This window comes from Mastomys coucha, unplaced genomic scaffold (genome assembly GCF_008632895.1).
Source record: "Mastomys coucha isolate ucsf_1 unplaced genomic scaffold, UCSF_Mcou_1 pScaffold10, whole genome shotgun sequence".
NCBI classification, from domain to species: domain Eukaryota; kingdom Metazoa; phylum Chordata; class Mammalia; order Rodentia; family Muridae; genus Mastomys; species Mastomys coucha.
Window position 1 is genome coordinate 798179 of NW_022196892.1, and position 19862 is coordinate 818040.

A 19862-nucleotide genomic window follows, 5' to 3' on the forward strand; every position below is an offset into this window, starting at 1 on the left:
TCTAGATCCTCCCTGCCTTGAGCATGTACTTTTCCACTCCCATTGCATTTACTGAACTGGAATGGAAGTTCTATTTTTTGGAGGGCAACTGGGCAATGCTGATCTTTGACAAATAAAGGCTGTGAGCCTGGTGAGTTTCCCCTCTGACAATTGAGGGAGAGATATTCAGAGTAAGAGATAATGAGAATGGAGATCCCAAGCTCCTGGCAAGGTTCATGTAAGGTCCTTCCAATGGCACGTAGACCATTGGAATCCTCATCTGAAATCCTCCATGTGGGAGAGGAACCCACCTAGAATTGAGGATCATGGATTACTCTCTGCTCTCTGCAACTGAGAGCCTCTGGAAAATTAGCTTTCCAACCTAATTCGTAAGGTCAGAAGCTTAAAGAAGTAGTCTTTGATCATTCTTGCTATGCCCAATTAGATGACTGAATCCCTACCTGCCTACTAGGAGAAAGAGAAAATAGAATTTTCTTGTCAAGAATTCTATGATCACCTTATCTGGAGTGTAAAATGAATGATGTATAAAATTGAGGTGCTGCTACACAAACACAGGGGCATAGCTCATGCTGAACTTTTATGGTCTGAGTTCCCTTCCTCCCATGGGGTTTCCAGGCACTGCAGCATACCAGGTGGGAAAGGATGAAGGGGAGTCTAGAACAGGTTGGATAGCAGACTCCAGCTGTCAGTGCCAGGGTGGGGGTGTGGGGGTGGGCTTCTCTGATTTCAGCGTTACAGCTCTTTTAGACAGTATTCAGTGAAACAGCTCTCTTAGATGATATTCAGTGAAACAACCTGTGCTTTTTATTTGGGGGAGGGCTTTATAAACCATGGAGAGTGAGAAGGGGTTCTTCTTAGGGTAAATATTCACTGGCTGAGGCTTAAGGTACTGGGAATACCTCATTTGCTTAGAAATGCATTCCAGGAAGTTGAACCTGTAATTTCTGCCAAGGTCTATGTAGTATTTCTCAGGTAGCAGGTTTGGGAGTCACACTCCCCAGATAAGGTCAGACAGAGAGGAGGAAGCCCTGATGGGAAGGGGAGTCCTTCATTTTTCTGCTGAGCTCAGGAGAGCTGTCTGGACATGGTAGACTGTGACCTTAAAAGCAGGGTTTCCCAAGAGATTCCAGCAATTACAGAAGACTGAGGTACTGTGTGCAGAGGGAGCAAAATAAATGTGCCTCTGAGTTTTCTGTTATTGTACAGTTTAAAGTACCACAGCCCAGAAACCTCCAACAGCTGGGTCTTTAACTAAAGTCAAAGAACAATTTTAAAATGAATTCTTTTAACTAATCTTTTTGAGTTCTGTACTCTGTGATGACACTGTTCTTGTTTCTTAAAACTGTTTATATTCAAAAGAAACCCAATCCAAGAATGTGCTTGAAACAACTGATTTGAATGAAGTTAATCTATGAAATATGGAGGGATACTATTGGCAAAGTTTTTTCCCTCAAAGTCTACATATGTATGTTAATCACTTCCTTCAATAGAAAACAAATCTGAGGGGGGGGTGGGAGCCTGGTTCTGGGGTGGAGGAGGCAGAGGGTGTTCATCATTTCCAGGGACACTAAATCATTGACGTGATTCAATGCATTGCTGACAGTTGCTCTTTCATAATTCCTATTAATTTGGATCTGTAATTCAATAATAATTTAGAGACTGATAAATATGTCATTGTAAGTTGCATTCTGATTAAAGAAAACAAGAAACTAATTTAGTCACCAGACTAATACCTAATTAACTTAGGATGAAGATCTATATTGAGTGAATCTATTTTTTTAAGTATCCATTTTACAGCTGCCAGTCCTAGCTATAAATGGAACATATTAGAAACTAAGGCCTTGACAGCAAACAGAGACTATGGAATGGTTCCTACAGGCATACATGCCACTAGCCATTCATGAAACTCCCAACCTGGAATGCAAAGCTAAATCATGGTTTCAAAAATCCCTAATGTCCAGGCTGTACTTGGAACCAAGCAAGTCCGACTGTTGATGTAGAACTTAAGCATCTGTTCCTAGGAGGCTCCAACAGGAACAGAATCTTGATACAGTGAAGTAAAGTCCAGTCAAGGGATTTGTAGATAAACAAGGTCAGCCTGGGACAGAACTAGGTTAAGCCCAGGAATGATAGGAATGGTGATCTCACAGTGAGATCCCACCCAACTAGCTTATTGTCCATGCTTACAAAGGCAGGCAGATCTCTGAATTCATTTGCAATGTTAAAAATAAATGTGCTTGCTGTCTTTTCTAAGAATGGGGGGTGGGCTGGGGTCATGAGATGCTGATTCGAGGGACAATCAAAAGGGAACTCAAAAGGGTAATGACTGAATTGCCCAAATCTGCTTGTGTAAATAAAAGACTGAGCTTTTGATCTTGGAGACAGATGTGAACTATCCGTAGAGTTTTTTAGAATTGCAAGAGAGAGCTGTCTTGAGAGAGCTATCTCAAGCAGAACATAGGCTGTCACTTGGACCCATGATTTGATTTCCAGTTGTTCAGTTGTTCCAATTTGGCAGCTTCCAAACAACCCTTCCTCAGAACCCCTCTCTAAGCCCAGGCTGGTCCTTGGCAATTTTGCATGCTCTATGAAGCCTTGTTTTATTCATTTTCATTTTGTAAACATGAAGATATTTGAGGGAAATTCATAACAAAGTATAATTTGAGAAAAAGGATTAAAAGCTTATCAAGAACAAACATGGCTTTAAATAATGTATGATCCCTTGGACAGGGGCCCAAATCTGCTTGTGGAAAAAAGTTACTTTCTCTATCAAGCAATATTAAATGAAATCAGAGAACTGCCGTCAAATCCATCCACACCCCAGTAACTTTCCATTTCTAACAGTGCTCTCCTTATCAAAAACCTTTATGAAATAACAAAACATGTCTGTTAATAAGAGCTTTCCCCCTCAGCCTTAAAGTATGTGGCACATGACTCAAGGTTGTCTAACTGAATATGGGATGAGTATACTTCCTGCTCTGTGATAAGAGCAGAACTGCTCTGATGTACCTTAAAGACCAAAGGGAGCCACTCAGATCTCTCTAGGCGTGGGTCACAGAAGCAGTGAGGCGTGGAAAGGTGTTTAGATGGCAGCTCCTTGTTAAAACTGGATCCATGGAGTAAGATTGTTTGGATTCAAAGATCAGTGGTAAAAGTTAGGAGGAGCAAAAGCAAATTACAGTGTGAAGCAGCTTAATGATTAACAATGCTGTGATCTTGGCCAACTCTGGAGGAGCTAGAACTGAAAGCACATAGTAGGGCCATGCCCACAAACTTGATCATTATTTCTGAGCAGCTCATGCTTCCTAAGAGTTAAAGCTATGGCGACTTGCCAAGGAATAATCTGGTAAAGACACAGGGTGAACAAAAGGAAGCAGTCTCTTGGCCTCTATATTTTATTTTTAATGCAAACAAGCCATAAAAAGGTTTCAGACATTTTTTAAACAAGAATACACTTTCTGTAGTGTATCAAGCCATCATTTATTATTGATTAACACTGGAAAAATTTGAAGGAGTAATTCTTAATTTGCTTACATAACAAATACGAAATGAGACTTAAAGGACTGGAAAGAACAACTAAGAACAAATTCAAAGCCTAAAATCTGGTGTCTGTATTAATTCCTCCACAACTTTCAAAGTCACAAAGAGAATGCAGATGATCTTAACATTAAATGCTATTTACAAAGCCCTTCTCTCATTCCTTTTGACTCCATGGGTCCCCATGCCCAATACCCAGGTCACGTTGCCTATTGTGGACTTCATGCTGCTGTTCTTCTATCTCCAGATGAAGGAGCTAGACCAACTCGTAGTATTTGCCAGTCTGAGGGTCAAAGTAGCAGTTGAGACATGGGTCATACAACAGAGTCAGCACTTCCTCGTCTTCTTCCACACGTGGGTCCTCTTCACCTGTGGGCAAGAGGAACCACCAAGACATTAGCCATTGTCCTGGCCCAGAATACCTAAAGTGCAATCCCAGAAGAGAGCCAGGATGGGGTTACCACCTCTCTAAAGAGCTTTTCTCTTTGCAGGCAAAGGTTAGGCTGGAAAGAAGGACCACGGTAGAAACTACTGGATCCACTCAAGCACTGTAAGTTTGAGAAGAAATGCCAGGGACTCAAAGGACCAGCTCCATAATGAAGGATATAAATTAAATAGAAGGCTGAAGTGATGACTCAGTGGTTAAGGACATTGGCTTCTTTTACAGAGGACCCAGGTTTGATTCGCAGCACTTGCATGGCAGTTCACACTTCCTGTAGTAACTCTAGTCTTATGGTATCTAGCACCCTCTTCTGGCCTCTGTGAGCACTATACCCATGGTACACAGACATACATGAAGGCAAAACACCCTTACATATAAAATAAAATAGAAGAAAAGGAAACAAGCAAAACCAAAATGTCATAGAGAAGAGCCTGAAGGAAAAAGGATAAAGTGGCAGAGTCATGTGCATTAGCATCAGGGTATACAGGATGATGTCCAAAACACAGTTACCACATGTACCAGAAACTGTGGCCAATGCAGAACGGTTTGAGTCCAAGTCAAAATAGGATCTTTACTCATTTTGTTCTAAGAAGGCTACCAAACAACTATGCATTTAAAATGATGCCATTTAAGGTCCATAAAGCAGAAAACATGTTAGGTGAGCTGTGGTTTTCTTAGTGGTAGGAAGGTCTAAGCTCCATGGGTCTAAGCTGGGAGCCATGGCTTTAACTATGGCCTAGTGAAAAATTATAGCTTACACTTCCAGCCCTGAGAGAACATGTGCAGCCTAACAGAATATTTGTGGGTGTGGAGGACGTTGACCCTTGGTTCCGGGAACTGAAGATTGCCACCAGCCCTCCCTTGCTGTGGGCTCTTCCCTTGTCCCTTGTCTCGGGTTCTATCCCCTCCCTTGAAGCTTTCTCCTGCTTGTGTTTATATTGCCATCCCCGAAGTAAAGTTTTTGGAGTTTGATCAGACAACTGTCTTGCTCTCATTCTTCGTGTCTCTTGTCTCCTTTCGGTCTCCCTCTTCCCTGCCCTGGGATCCTGTTGAATGCCCCGCGGGTTGGGGCACATGGGGTTATAGATGATGGCTTGAGTGGAGGGAACACCATTGCCTAAATCATTAGCAGAGTTTTCGATACGTAGTATGCAATTAAAACTGTTTTACAAGAATACTTTCTGAGCTCTCTCGAGTGCCCAGCAGTGCCAAAGACTTTGGTGTTTGAGTCTTGATTCCTTCAGAAAGTCTGTTTTCCCTTCAGAGTGAGAAGAATGAGGGTAGTCACAGAGAAAGGGAGGTGTTTAGGGCATTTTTTTTCTTTGTTAGCTCATCCTTCTAAGGACCAAGGACAAGTGTGGGCTGTGAGTTTGAGACTTCAAAGGACTTGGGCAGTGAGCATGAGAAAGATCTGCAGTGACAGAGGGTCAGTGGAAAACTGCATGGTTCATGGGCGTGTATGTGTTTGAGTGTGTATGCTCTGAATGGAGGTCAAAGGTCAATGGCTGTTGCCCTGCTCCAAAGCTATCTTACATTTAGAGACAGAATCCTTCCCTGACGTGGGAACTCACTGGATTGGCTAGACTGACGTCCAAGGAGCCTCAGAGACCCACCCATCTCTACCTTCCCAGAGCTGGGAAGAGAGGTCTGAACTCCCATTCTTGACTTTTATGTGAGTGTTACAATCTGAACTCAAGTCCTCATGTTTGTGTGGCAGGCACATTACTGACAGTCATTTTTCTAGTCCCCCAAAATGTTTCTTTAAGGCATAAATAAAAGCCTATGATCTTACTAGGATGGGTATTGAACTGCTACCTCAATAATCAGGGGGTTCAGGGCCATGAGTTCTAGACCAGCCTGGCCACAGCAATACCCTGACTTCAAAAACAAAACAAAATGAAACAAAACAAAACAAAACAAAACACAAAAAGCCCATGATCTTAAATACTCACAATATAGTCAGGTGGCGAGGGAGGCTGGCATTTTACCAGGAAAATCAGAGCAAGCTCCCACAATCACTATCAGGACACTGGTAAACTGGGGTTAGGACCACAGGCATATGTTCACATGATGAGCGAGGCTTTAAAGCCACTCTTCAGCTTATCCCACTTGTTACCATCCAAAATATAGCCCTTCCTGGAGCCAGACACTGAGGTGGGTGCCAGGCACAAAAGATTCTAGGAAACAGGTTTGTTCTTAGGGAGTGTGTAGTGCATGTGTGTTGGTGAGTTCTTCACCAACAGTCCTTATATTTCACTGGAGGAGCCCTTAATGGTTTGGAAGGCAGTTTCTCTTGCAGTAGCTCCTTAGACAATTATGACTGTATTGAACAGGCAGGTATTAGGGTATTCATTTTGCAGATGAGGAAGCTGAGGCCTACAAAGGGAACAGGCCATCTGAGGTTGCCTGGAGGTGATTCAGAGGCACAGTGTGGGACAAAGCCAATTAATGAGGCTTAATCTCAGTGTCCCTTCTCATATATACACCCTTGTAAAAATTAATTGACAGGCTGTTAAACTGAGTTTGCTCCAGTGCCCCAGGTTCCTGCTTATTAAGCACCCCAAAGCCCCAGCTCAATGCAAAAACAGACAAACAGGACTTGTGCCCTGCTGCTGAGAAAGCATCTACCCATCCTCAAGCTGGCTTCCTCCTGAGTCCTATCACATGCACCTTCTTGGGCTAGCTTTCCAGGGTACATATTAAAGTTTCCTCGTTTTCTTGCTCTCAATTGAGCCTACTTGGTTTTAGATTGATAGTGACCAATGAATGAGTTCTTGTCTGCTCAAATACACTCTTTAAAATCTTAATATGCCCAAATTTAGCTTTTAACACCATGCTTAATGTTTTTGTGAAGGGTGTGGAATCACACATTTAATTGGAAGTTCAAACATGAGACAGACTAGAAAAATGTAAAGGTGTCCTACATTTTCAAATATCCAATTTGGAAGTAGAACAAGTTTGATTTCTCATGTTTCAAAACCTACTGGTGAATATGACAGAGTCTATTAAGGGGCCAGGAGTAATGAGTTGAATAGGCCCAAGAAAAGAGAAAGCCCAGTGATGGGGGCATTAGCCTTTCCTGCTTTAGGATGAGGAGTGCCATAGGCATGAGTAGTCTAGAGGACTTGGTGGGCTTCCAGGAGAAGGCCAGAGAGCTTTGGGGAAGCCCATTTTGGCTCAGAACAAGGAGGAATTTTCTTAGCATTAGAACTGACCAGTAAATGGAAATGTCTTCTAGGGAGGGCAAAGGCTAGGGAAATACTTGTGTAGGATTTTGTAGATGAAGCTACATACTGCAAAGGACCAGATCCAGAGACCCTACGGTGAGTTCCTATGACCTTAGCATCTCAGGGTTTACATCCTTGAAGTGTTATAGGACTTTGTCACCAACCACATTGGAATCACAGCGGTAGCCAACATGGCTACTTGGTATACTTTTTAGTGAACAAGAGATTGCAGAAGGACTGTCACTTTCCTTTTATTTCTTTTGTTGCCTTAAGAATGGCCTCTGAAACTCTGCTTTTGTTCTGTTCTGTTTTTTTTTTCCTTTTGTAGAGATGCAGACTGTTGCTTTCCAAAGGACGTGACTTAACTATACCAAATAAAGCAGCCACTAAAGGTTAACAAGGAGTTAACTGGGCATTGCTTCTCCAGAAGAGAGAAAAGTTCCTATACTTTTCAGATTCTGCATCCCTGGGGAATGGGGATGACTGCCTGAATGGTGGCGAGCTGCAGATTCATTTGGACCTCTTTGGGCCTTGATTTCATCATTTATAAGCTGGTAATCACAATGCCTGTGCCATAGGGTTTTGTGGAAATCTAGGTTGCATATGGTAATATGCATAGCACAGGGCCCACAGCAGTTGTTCAGTTAACAGCTGTTAGTACTATTTAGGATAGTACTGAGATAAACTATGAACTATTAGTTATATAGTTTTAGCAATTTATATATATCAGTACAGCTAAGCATGAACCAAAGGCTTTGTAGAGGCAGGAGGTAAGACACTTGGACAATATGCTGATGGCTGTGCATCCCACTTCTATGGGACACTGGGAAAATTCCATGCTGAGCCTCTATTTTGTGTACATTGAGATATTAATTGTACCTGACATGTTTCTAGTGGGGGTAGAGCAAGCTCATACTCAGCATACAATGAGTTCTCAACAAATGCTATAAACATTGTGATGGCTAGTTTTATTCCAACTTGACACATGCCAGAGTCATTTGGGAAGAGGGAACTGCAATTGAGAAAATTCCCTCACCAGACTGGCCTGTGAGGAAGTCTGCAGTGATTTTCTTGATTGATGGCTGATGTGGAAGGGGCAAGCTCATTGTGGGCAGTACAACCCTGGCCTGGTTGTCCTTCGTGCTATAACAAAGCAGGCTGATCAAGCCAGTAAGCAGCACACTTCCATGGCCTCTCACCAGCTCCTGCCTCCAGGTTCCTGTTCTGACTTCGCTCAGAGATCGACTCAGGGTAAGCTGAACAGACCTTTTCCTCCTCCAGCTGCTTTTGGTCATGATCTTTAATCACAACACAGAACCTAACAAAGACACTCATCATTACAGGGGACATGTGCTATCTGTGTTGGACAAGAGGGGAGTATGTTCCTTATAGCTTACTTGGTCCCCTGTCTTAGTTAGGGTTTCTATTCCTGCACAAACATCATGACCAAGAAGCAAGTTGGGGAGGAAAGGGTTTATTCAGCTTACTTCCACATTGCTATTGATCACCAAAGGAAGTCAGAACTGGAACTCAAGCAGGTCAGGAAGCAGGAGCTGATGCAGAGGCCATGGAGGGATGTTCCTTACTGGCTTGCTTCTCCTGGCTTGCTCAGCCTGCTTTCTTATAGAACCCAAGACTTCCAGCCTAGGGATGGCACCACCCACAAGGGGCCCTATCCCCTTGATCACTAATTGAGAAAATGCCCCACAGCTGGATCTCATGGAGGCACTTCCCCAACTGAAGCTCCCTTCTCTGTAATAACTCCAGCCTGTGTCAAGTTGACACACAAAACCAGCCAGTACATCCCCCAAACTGTATTTGCTTGATTTTTATAAGAGAAAACAGAAGGGAGAGAGGGAGGAAGGGAGGAAGTGATAGAGAGAACAGTGGGTTAGAATGAAATCAAATGTTCCTAGCTGATTTAAATAGTACACTAAGACAAATTCATCTTTGATTAAAAGTCCTTAGACCAAAAAATCATTTCTGCCTCAAAGAGGAAACCCAATTTTTTTTATCAAATATAATATGAAAATATGAAAGTCATAAGTCATAAGGTTAACAGTGAATCATGAGTGCTTGTGGGTCTGCCATTGAATTTCTGGTCTTTACTAATGCATTGGTTAGACCAACCTTTGAGTGCAAGGGAACAGGGGCCTGTGCAGTAGTTATTCATTGTATTCTGTGCCTGCACTAAAAAACTGATTAACAATGCAAACTAGTGCTGTTAAACGGGGCAAACTCAATACATTTTACAGCCAGCTGTGGATCTTTCAAGATGAGAATAACCCCTGTGATGGGCCCTGGCTCTTTAATGCCCTACTGCAAAGGAATCAAGGTGGGGCTGATTCATTAACAGAGCTCTTCCTGTACAATGCAGATAAACCAAAGCAGTAAATGCTATATAAATGCATTCGTTCCAAAACGTACAACCACAGAATGGGAGCTTCATGCATTAGAACTATGGGCCTAATATAATTTTGTGAGTTTTAGTGCCAAAGCCTTAAATGTATGAATTTTAAAACTTCCAACAATGGTATTTGTACAAAAATTGGGTAAGTTTATGCAAATTTTACATTGAAATAAGTACTTTAAACTTATATAAAAGGTTTTGTTTTCATTGTAATTTAATTTCTGAGGCCTCCAACTTAATCATTTTGCCATAGGAATCTCTGCTTAATGAAATTATAATATCATTAAGCAATTGCCACTATGATGTCAAGTGTTGGGGAATGTTTTGAAAGGTAATTATCCAGCATGGGTATGGGGTAATTTTCAATTATATTCTTGGATACTGCAGAGTTTTTAAATTTTTTTCCCTTAAAATGCTAAATTGCTCTATTTAAAGACTGGCTATAGAAACTCCAAAAGGACAAATTAACAAATAAAACCATTTTCTGCTACCAGGCTCAGAGCATCTGGACAGGGGTCCAAATTACATTTTTACTCTTCTCCCTATAACAAAGCCATTTCTACTGAAGTAAAATTACCTTTCAGATAATAATCTATTTACAAACTTTCAGCTTCATCTACTCTGAAATTGGTTAGCAGCAATCAGAGGAGAAAGCTCAGCAGAGTCACACAGAATGCAGCAGTATGGGCTGCCTGCACTCTGTCCCCCTGAGTTCACCTGTGAAAGTCAATTAATAGAAATGTTAATTATCTATATTTAATGCATTTTAACTGTGGATAATGGAAAACCTGCATGTGCAAGCTGAGGCTTAGTGCTTCAAAATAAATAAAGCACACTACTTTATCAGATTAAAAGTCTCAGAATCAAGACATTCTAGTTGATTTTCGATTTTTCTGATGCTGCCTCTAGAATTAAAAAAAAAAATTAATGCATTTCCCTCCTATATATCTCAAGGAATGACTGACTGTATTTGTGTGTGCACACTAATACACTATTGTTGAAGCGATTCCCAGTGAGGGGTCACTGTGTGGAACAGTATGCCTTAGAGTCAATAAGGATGATACTAGAGATAAGATGCTGAGCACCAAGAGCCTGGAGAATCTTTTACTAACATCCCTCAGAGAAGGGAGGTATCCATGCACTGTAGCATCTGGGAGGTCTGCTGGGAAACATTCCATTTCGGTCTTCAAAATGAGTGCCTTCAATGTGGAGGAAGAAAGAAGAGCAAGAGTGGAGTTGAAATGATGGAAAGGTTCTTCCACTAGCAAGCTGTATTGCTTTTGGAAGGCAAGTCATGTGCATGATTACAGGTCAGGTGCCACTGGGAACCGAGCATCCTCTGCATGGATGACTGAGTATGTCTCATCTGGAAGATGCCATTTAAGGGGCACACTATGGTACTTAGATGTTTAATTAGGGCCTATTTCAACTTTATTCCTTCCAGGTTGTCTCTATTGTAATTCCAAATGTGATTAGTCACATGTGAGAGGGGCTCCTTGCTATACCGTTGTACCCTACAGAGCCCACAGCTTTGCAGGAACGTGACGTCTGGTCAGGTGTCACTGCTGAGCTAACAAGCAAGGAAAGCCGAGCCTCTGTGCTGGGCATAATTCTGGACTGCATGTGGTACCCCATAAGTAGGGATGGTTCTAGAAGAGGGACTAGGGAGCTTTGGGCCCAGCAATGTACTTGTTTCAGTTAGAGAGCTGATTTATATTCCTGAAAGAAAGGCACCTCTTTATAGTAGTGAGCATGTTGCTAGCCCAGGACCTCTGAGATCTACAGAAGAGACAGCCTTGGTCCCTGAAAGTGATTTAAGAGAAAATATCTTTCTGCCTCAAGTTTAAGTTGGGAACAAATGGTAATTGTTGCCTTACAGAAGTGTGAGGGACTCTGCATTCTAGAAGACCATAGAAAGACCATGATTCATTTTATAAGCTGGGGATGGCATTGGGGGTTTAACTAGAGAACTAAGAGGACTTTTGAGAACTGGAGGGATAGTGTAATGCTTGCATGATGAGCATGAAGACCTGAGTTTCATCCCTAGAAGCCATCATCTCAGTATCTGGGAGCGGCATACAGGCAGAACCCTGGGACCTGCTGGCCAGGCTAGACTACATGGCAAGATGAAAAAAAAATGTCTCAATAAACAAGATGGATGACTCCTGAGGTATAATACCCAAGGCTGACCTCTGTTTCACTCCCTGAAACCATGAAGAGAACTATTCAATCCAGAAAGCTTCACAGGAAGAGAGTTAAGTAGACTAAAAGCCATTGGAGAGGACCTGTCTCAATGTGGTTCTTTCTATCCTCAGCAGGTGTTATGTTACCAGAGTGCAGATGGTCAGGCCTGTGGCTCTGCACTCCTTCATGTTTAGGTGTGGGACACGGGCTACTAATCTCCTATCCTCACTATCATGGAAGACATAGTGTCCTACAGGACAATGTGGTAACATGCAGAAAAATCCCACATCATGTAGGGCAAACCTCATTCAATTTCTATTATTGTTTTTACTCCTTCAATTTTACATTCCCTCTTCTGGGGGGAGGTCAGTTCTGCGATTCCTTTGTTCCCTTCTAAATCTTGGAGGGATCGGTTTTCTCAGAGTGTTGCACCTGACAAATTAGCCACATTCCAGTGGAAGGCCACACATTTAATTATATTTGGGCAGCACAAATTGGCCTTGGTGGAAAAAAAGACACAAAGTTGGGTGGGAAGAGAGTGGGGAGGTGGGTGTGGAAGGAGTTGTGGGAGGGGCAGTGAATATGATTAAAACTCACTCTATACATTTCTCAAAGAACTTATTAAAAACAAAGAATATGATTGCTGCCCAGGACAGAATACATGCCTGTGATCCTGGAATTGAAAATAAAGTCAATTAAAGTTAAAAAAAAAAGACAGGGGTTTTGTTATACAGCCCAGGCTGCCTGCTGTGATTCCATGAGTACCACCAGATACCACGTATGAATCTCCTTTGCACTGTAAATAAAGCCTGAGAAAATCCACAGGTTAGTTCAAATCGCCCTGTGTCTCCCATGGACCTAACACACATTTGCATATCAGAACTTTCTCGAATGTTTATTTATGTCCAGGACATTGCTGTAGGCACCAGGTACCACAGATGCTCAGTGAGGCAGAACTCTTAGACCCTTATTGTTAAGTGTGAAGTTATTATGTAACTGTAAACAGAGAAACTATGAAAGGATACTTCTGTTGATGGGGAAAAGATAACCCCATGTCTGTCTGTCTGTCTGTCTATAAGGAATGGTGATGATAATTCTGTGAATTCTTTAATCATATTTTAGATGATGCATAAAAAGAGCATTAGCTGCATATTTGGATCCTGTGGGAGACTGGCAACTGAATGGCCCGTGTGACACTGCCATACAGAACGTGCAAGGGCACTATTATTATGGAACTCTGACAATGCCAATCCTCCCTTGGAAGGCCTTTCTTACTCCAGACTTTTTTGTGAATTGTGGCGAGGTCTATAGGCTGAAGAGAGAGGTGATTATTATTCCATGTTGGAACTGGTAGGCATGAATAATTTAAGGGTCATATCTGTAAAGGAACAAATGTCAAAAACAAATTGACAACCATTCTTCCAGCAAAGTATGGTTCATTTTCAAAAGGTCAGCTTGGTAGTTTTTTTGAGTAAGTTCTGAAATCTTCACTTCCCAATTTTACATTTCACACAGGCTCGGAGAAAACACTTTTTGAGTAAGTGTTAAGGGCACTTGTGCTGGTGGTAATTGATATTCCACAAGCATATTACAGCCGAGGAGAAACCATGAGGAACTTGCCAGTTCTCCTTCAGTCGGTGGCAGGGTCAGAACAGAACTCTGTATGCACAATGCTGTTTTGGCCATATGCATGGCTCACTTAGGGTGGTGCTTAGATACTGAAGATATTCTGGCTGAGCACAAATTGGCAGGGACATGGAATCCTACTGAATAAGGCAGGGACAGGACCCCTGGGTTCCAGGGCCAGGCATAACTCATGCACTTCCTTTGGTATGGCCCAGGAGGTTTTCTAGAATTGCATTAGTCAGGTCATCACACTGCTTGCAAAGAAAGTGTAAAGGCCACTGCTTAGTGCTTGATTTCAGAAGTCCCCCACATGTATAAACCCTGGGGATGAGGAAGGAAACCCAGGCTTAAGTTTTAGTGAATTGCTTTATTGAGAATTTGGAAAACCTAAAACATTCCAGAAACTGCTCAGGTACCTGGGTCCTTGAGTTAGCAAACTGGCAGCTTCTTACATAGAGAGGCTACTTGGGAATAAAAAGACAAAATGAATAAAGAAATCAGTATTTTAGAGAAAGAGAGAGAGAGAGAGAGAGAGAGAAAGAGAGAGAGAGAGAGAGAGAGAGAGAGAGAGAGAGAGAGACAGAGACAGAGACAGAGACAGAGACAGAGACAGAGAGAACACACAGTGAACAAAATACTGTCCCCATAAGACATATGGGTGGCCATAAAGTGTCAGGTTACATGCAGAGACCCCTGATGTTCCGGTTCATGGCCCAGTGGTCCCAGCCTTGCCCTGGATCTTGTCAACTGTGGCTAACCATTTTGAACAAGCAGGGGTGGGAGAGCAGACAGTCCAAGGTTGACATAGTAGCCAGAAGTCTTATTCTCTGTGTTCTCTCTGTGTCATTTAAACTACAGTGATTTAGTCTGGGAGATATTTAATTTTTCTGGTAGAGCAGGAACTTGCCTCATGATGGTGGTGTGAGGGCTAAATACAATGTCTCAGCACGTAAGCGAATGGCAACAGAGTCCCAGGATGCATTCCAGATGACTGCAGCCATGCCTTCCTCTTCTGATGATACCAAGCGGAAACCTGAACATTATTTTTCTTTGACAAATATTTTACAGGATTGTATGGAAACCCTATCTCAGTGTACCAGCTAAGTACAGATTGTGCTAGGCTGCCTAAAATCTCGCCATTATCATGGTGAGATTAAGCAAGTAGGAAACAGTAGTTTTGATGGTATTAATTAACTTCAAACCACCCACACATATCACAGAGGGAGATGGTGAACAAACAGGAAACATTAGCTCCTGAAGGTATGAAGTGCAAGCTCCTAGGAAGAAGGGAAGTGTGCAGCTGATGAAGGGGGTGAGGTGGGGGTTGGTGGAGGGGGTGACAGCAAGGAGGACTTGCTCTTGAGCTGGTAACCCTGGCCAGCATGTTGCTACAACTCCCTGAATTTGAGAAACTTGTCTTCAGCAGGAGTTTGTTTACCTTCAACATTATAAAGCTCCCACAGCCAGAAGTGAGCCAAGCTGTGGTAACTTGAAGACACCCTACAGCCACTTATCACATATATATAACCTCTGCTCAAGGACCACGTGCCCCGTTCCCGTGCTTTATTTAGGACACTTAACATAACATATTATTTGTTCCCTCACAGCAAGGTCTCCTCCTGACAGCCAAGATTCTGTTTTTCTGTCATAAGTAATTATAAATGTACACCTCTAAAAAGATTCCCAATTTGAGGGGCATAATCTAGTTCAGACAGTAAATCACAGAGACATCTCCATCCCTTGGGCAGCCACAAAGTACATGTCAGATGTATGAGCTCTCATACTCAATTCTCCACACCCGAAGGAAAACGGATGCTTCACTGTCTCCCTGGGGCAGCAGGGGAGCGGAGACCTGGCACTTTTGTTGGAGCAATTTATATTAGTTTCACTTAAAAACAACAACAGCAACAACAAAACTTTCGATGTAGTATTCTTCCATCTTCAAGACTCAACCCAGAAAAGTGTCTCAGAGTCCTATTGGAGGCCATTTGTCACTCTGGTTACGTATTTGAATGAACTTCAGTCTCCTTCCACCCCTGCCAACCTAACCACTGTTGTCAACAGAGATTCTTTTAGTTTGTTTCTTTGTTTTCAATAGAGTCTCAGGTAGTACAGGCTAGTGTGAAACCAGTGAGCAGGAATTTGAACTCCTGATCTGTCTATGCTTCAAAAGAGCTATGATTACAGTGTGTCCTCACACTAGGTATTATGCAGGCTAGCCAGGCTCTCTGACAACAGACTTTCCTCTCCAGTCCAAAGAGACTCTAGTGTTCCCCTTCTCACATTCCTGACATCCAGGTTCCCTGCTCCTAACTAAAACCCACTGGCTCATCTTCATGACTTCTCCATCACAGACAATACAACACCAAGGGGATTTTCACTCCATTTCTCACAAATGCTTGCACTGTTCATAGGTTTGCCCTGGCCTATGTGAAAGGGCTGCACATCTGCCTTAAGGAAAATGCATACAGGCAAAGTTATTTCACAATGGGATCTCACGGTGATACAGAAAAATTCAGTGACTTTTTTTGTGTGCGTGTGTGTCTGAACGTCATAAAGTGTGCTAATTTGTGGAAGCTAAGAGGTCACTGCTCCATCACTTGGTGTGTCTCCTGATGGGATCAGGAAGCAGTAAACAGGGATGTATGAGGCTGTTGTAGCATGGCATGCTGTTTTACAGTAAACACCTCTTGGTAGGTAGGAGACCATTCTAAAACAATTTATCATTAAGCATCATGTACCGTGCGAGATTATGTGTTATACTTTTAACCACTGGTGGTCCAAGGTTGTTTACACTAGCAGCTCACAAATACATAGGAAATACATCCTGCTATGATCTTATGATGGCTATGATGATAGGAAACCAGAAAGAAGGAGTTTTCCAGTTCTATTCTAATATTTTCAGACCCATGTCGTATGTGTGAGGACCAGTCCTGAATAAAACATCATGCAGTGCATGGCTGTATCCCAGTGTTCCAGGAAGCTGGGAGCTGTTTTACCATGATACCAACTGCTGGTATTAGGCAGCCACTGTTCTAAGTGCTTCAAATGTTGTGCCTTGCTGAATCTCTCTATACAGAAGCAGCATGAAGGGCTGGGCCGGAACTGTAGAAGTGGCAATGAACACTCACAAGTGGTCACACAGTGGGAAGTGGTACAGTCGGAAATTATATGGGGGTTGATATAGATGTCAACTGTATGCTACCCGGGGTTGACCCTTCAGAAGGACAGGGACAGTTCCTCTCTGTAACTTGTTTAGTAAAGGACTTTAGAAAAGGCCAGGCAGAGGTGGCCTCAGCTTGTATGGATGGGCAAGCCTGTAGGGTCAGTATGAAGGCAGTGGTGTCTCTGAGTGGCTGACTTTTTGTTCCAGCCTACCTTTATCTTTTTATACATAGCATTTCTTGCATTCCTACCTTGCACACTCAGACTTGCAGAGGAGTCTAGAGACTGTGCGACCAGCTGCTGGCTGGGAGGGACGATTGGAGGGCTCAGCATGTTCAGCCAGTCTCTAAAGAGAAAAGAAAGTAAGTGAGTCCTATAGTTACAGCTCCATACATGGACTTGACGCTCTCCTTGGTTTTCACTTCTCTGGGGTTTGCAAAGGAACACTTCATGTTTCAGCAAGAGAGAACGTAATAATCAGTTTTGTGAAGAGGTTAATAAGAAGTTGAACATTTAACCAATGAGTTGCTTGATTAAAACCATAGACTAAATGATAACCATTTCTCTTCATATTAGTTGGTTATCCTGAAAACATATCTACAAATAACATTATACAGACTAAAAGGTTTTATTTAGGAATATATATGCATATACATATATGCATGTAAGAACAACTGATGAAAAGAGGTAATGAATTTAGAGGAGAGCAAGGAGAGGATCAGAGGGAGGTAGGGAAGAGGGGAGAAAGAATTTTATTGAAATCTCAAAAATAACAGATAAAAAATGGTAAAAAGTTTATTATTTTGCCAGAAAATGAAATACATTTACATTTCAACACATTGATTTGTATGATGCGTATGTGGAGGTCAGAGGGCAACTTGTAGGATTCAATTCTCCTCTTCCCCTCTATGTGCCCCAGGGATCAAACTCAAGTCCTCCAGCTCGGTGGCAACAACTTTTATCCCCTGAGAAGTTTCACTATCCTGTACACACTTATTCCCATAAGGAAATTATTTCAGCAAAGCAGATGAAATACAGCAGAGATGATGCACTTCCTGATCTGAAGTGAGAAAGCTTGACACATTATATGTGATGTGTTGTGGACAACAGGGTTCTCCATGTGAGGAGCAGAATGGCTCCTCCTTGGCTACGGCATGGGACCACCTTAATGCCCTCTGCCTCCGCTCTCAGTCTCTTGTCTCTGCCTACTAGAATCCTGGGTAGGTTCAATTCCCATGGTGCCATCTAGAAAGCACAGCCAAATGCTTCTCATTCCTAAATCTGCTCCTACGATGCTTAGGTAGAAGGGGCCAGGCAGGGAATGGAAATGATTTTCCAATGTCAATCTTATTTGTTGTATGGATATTAGCACCCTATATTATTTACCCTTTTTGTCTAAGCAGGACCGTGTTCTTATGATAATATTTTCTTCCTAAATTTCTGAACTTAGTACTTTCTTTAATCCACAGTGGGAAGTGGTTCTAAGCGGAAGCAAAGATCTTCAGCTCTCAGGCCAGTGCCAGCTCCATGTTCCCTACAGTAAGAGCTTGGCAAAATAACTTAATGCTTGTGAGCCTGACCTGTACAAAGGAGAAAGATGGTAACATTTCAGAGTTTTGCTTATAGAATTAGACAAACCCTACTTGGCATGAATCTGGGTACAGAGTAAATTTCACTTGTGATATTGTGATCAAGAAAGCCTGTGCTGTGGCCTGATCTACAATGGTAAGCTAAGTGGGAGGTGGTCAAACCAGTCAAACCAGTAAGAGATGGCTGCATGCTCACCAGAGGATTACATAGCTCAGTATTCACCTATACATAGCTGAGGTTTCTCTTCTGCAAGCCACTCATTCTCCCAGTATACAAGTATTTTAACATAAAAATTACTCAGTTCCTACTTGTAACGTTTTAAGAGACTTTCAATCACTGCTTACAGCTACCCCTAGATTAAGGTTGCTGAAATAGGCAAAGTGAACATGCTGTGTAATTGAATTTCATAATAACATATTAAGGACATCAGAAAGGATTTGTCACAGACATTCAAGCTAATGGGACATTTTCTAGTAAGTACCTTTTATTTAGTCCTTTTAATTACAGCTGACCAAAAATTTCCTGTATTATAGAAAATCATGAGGTCATCTACAAATTACCAGCCCAGGGACCTCATTTCTTTTCTTTTTCTTTTTTCTTTTTAATGCACATGGGAGAAAGTTTATTTAGGGCTGTATCCCTAAATACGTGCTACATAAAGACAAACCCACTCTTCCCTTTTAGTACCTGGAGCCAGGGTAGTTTCTGAGAAGAAAATATCTTCTAAATTTTGTTCCTGTAAATTAGCTTATGGAAATAAAACTTAGTATTTATCTAAAAGTAAAACTTTTAGTGTTCCTATTCCATGGGACCTCGTTTCTTAATAAGAGTATTGAAAAGCAGGTAGCAGGAGAAAAGAACAATATCATCTGAAGACACTCTTCCTGTTTTAGCTTGTAGCATTAATATATCCTGGAAACTCTTGCATACATTTATAGAGCTCTTTCCCAGGCTTTGTTACAGCCACATGTGCTTTGTCATGTGCATCTGCTGCCGCTTATTCCAGCCCTGCCTACATTTGGGCAGTTGTCAGTACTTGCAGCTGGAATGAGCACTCTGGTGAAAATCTCGCCCTTCCCTCCCACGGAAGTGGAGGTACCTCCATGGTAAGTTCCTACAAGTGAGAGTCTAGGAACAAAATGCACACTTGGCATTGTCAGGTACTGAAACTCTCTGCATAAGAGGCAATTAGGTACTGACAATTCCCTCAGCACCCAAATGTGCAAGATGACAGTTTCCCCAGAGCAAAAACTATAAGGATACCATGTTTGGTTTTTAAATTCTCTCCAGCCTGGTCCATGAGAACCATTCTCATAAGGTAGTTTTGATTTGTCTTAATTTTTTTTTTTAAAAAACTTTTACTTATTTATTTACACTCCAGATTTTATTCCCCCTTCCCCCATCCATCCTCCGACTGTTCCATATCCCATACCTCCTCTCTACCCCCTCTCCATGAGGATGTCCTCACTCCCCACCCCCACCCCACCAGACCCTTAAACTCCCTGGGGCCTCCTCCAATCTCTTGAGGGTTAGGTGTATCATCTTTGAATGAACACAGACCCGGTAGTCCTCTGCTGTGTATGTGTTGGGGGCCTCATATCAGCTGCTCTTGGGAGGCAGAAGCAGGCAGATTTTTGAGTTCGAGGCCAGCCTGGTCTACACAGTGAGTTACAGGACAGCC

General features: G+C 42.3%; 1 protein-coding gene and 1 long non-coding RNA gene across 6 annotated transcripts in view; one reads left to right on the top strand and one right to left on the bottom strand.

Moving 5' to 3' along the window:
- The window catches only part of LOC116072939, a 24347-nt gene extending 20026 nt beyond the window's left edge, over positions 1-4321 (top strand). Inside the window, exon 3 of the long non-coding RNA XR_004111598.1 lies at positions 4029-4321. This is a non-coding gene — a long non-coding RNA (uncharacterized LOC116072939). The remainder of the gene's footprint in view (positions 1-4028) is intronic.
- The window catches only part of CUNH3orf67 (chromosome unknown C3orf67 homolog), a 231407-nt gene continuing 214926 nt past the window's right edge, over positions 3382-19862 (bottom strand). For 3 of the 5 annotated variants that reach the window (XM_031344473.1, XM_031344516.1, XM_031344524.1), the window contains 2 exons: positions 16843-16937; positions 3387-3906 (listed from right to left, as the gene is read on the bottom strand). In XM_031344473.1, coding sequence (XP_031200333.1) covers positions 3794-3906; positions 16843-16937 — 208 coding nt within the window. In that variant the 3' untranslated portion in view covers positions 3387-3793. Of the gene's footprint in view, positions 3907-16842; positions 16938-19862 lie in introns of all 5 variants that reach the window. The other 2 variants (XM_031344479.1, XM_031344484.1) reach the window with 2 other exon arrangements.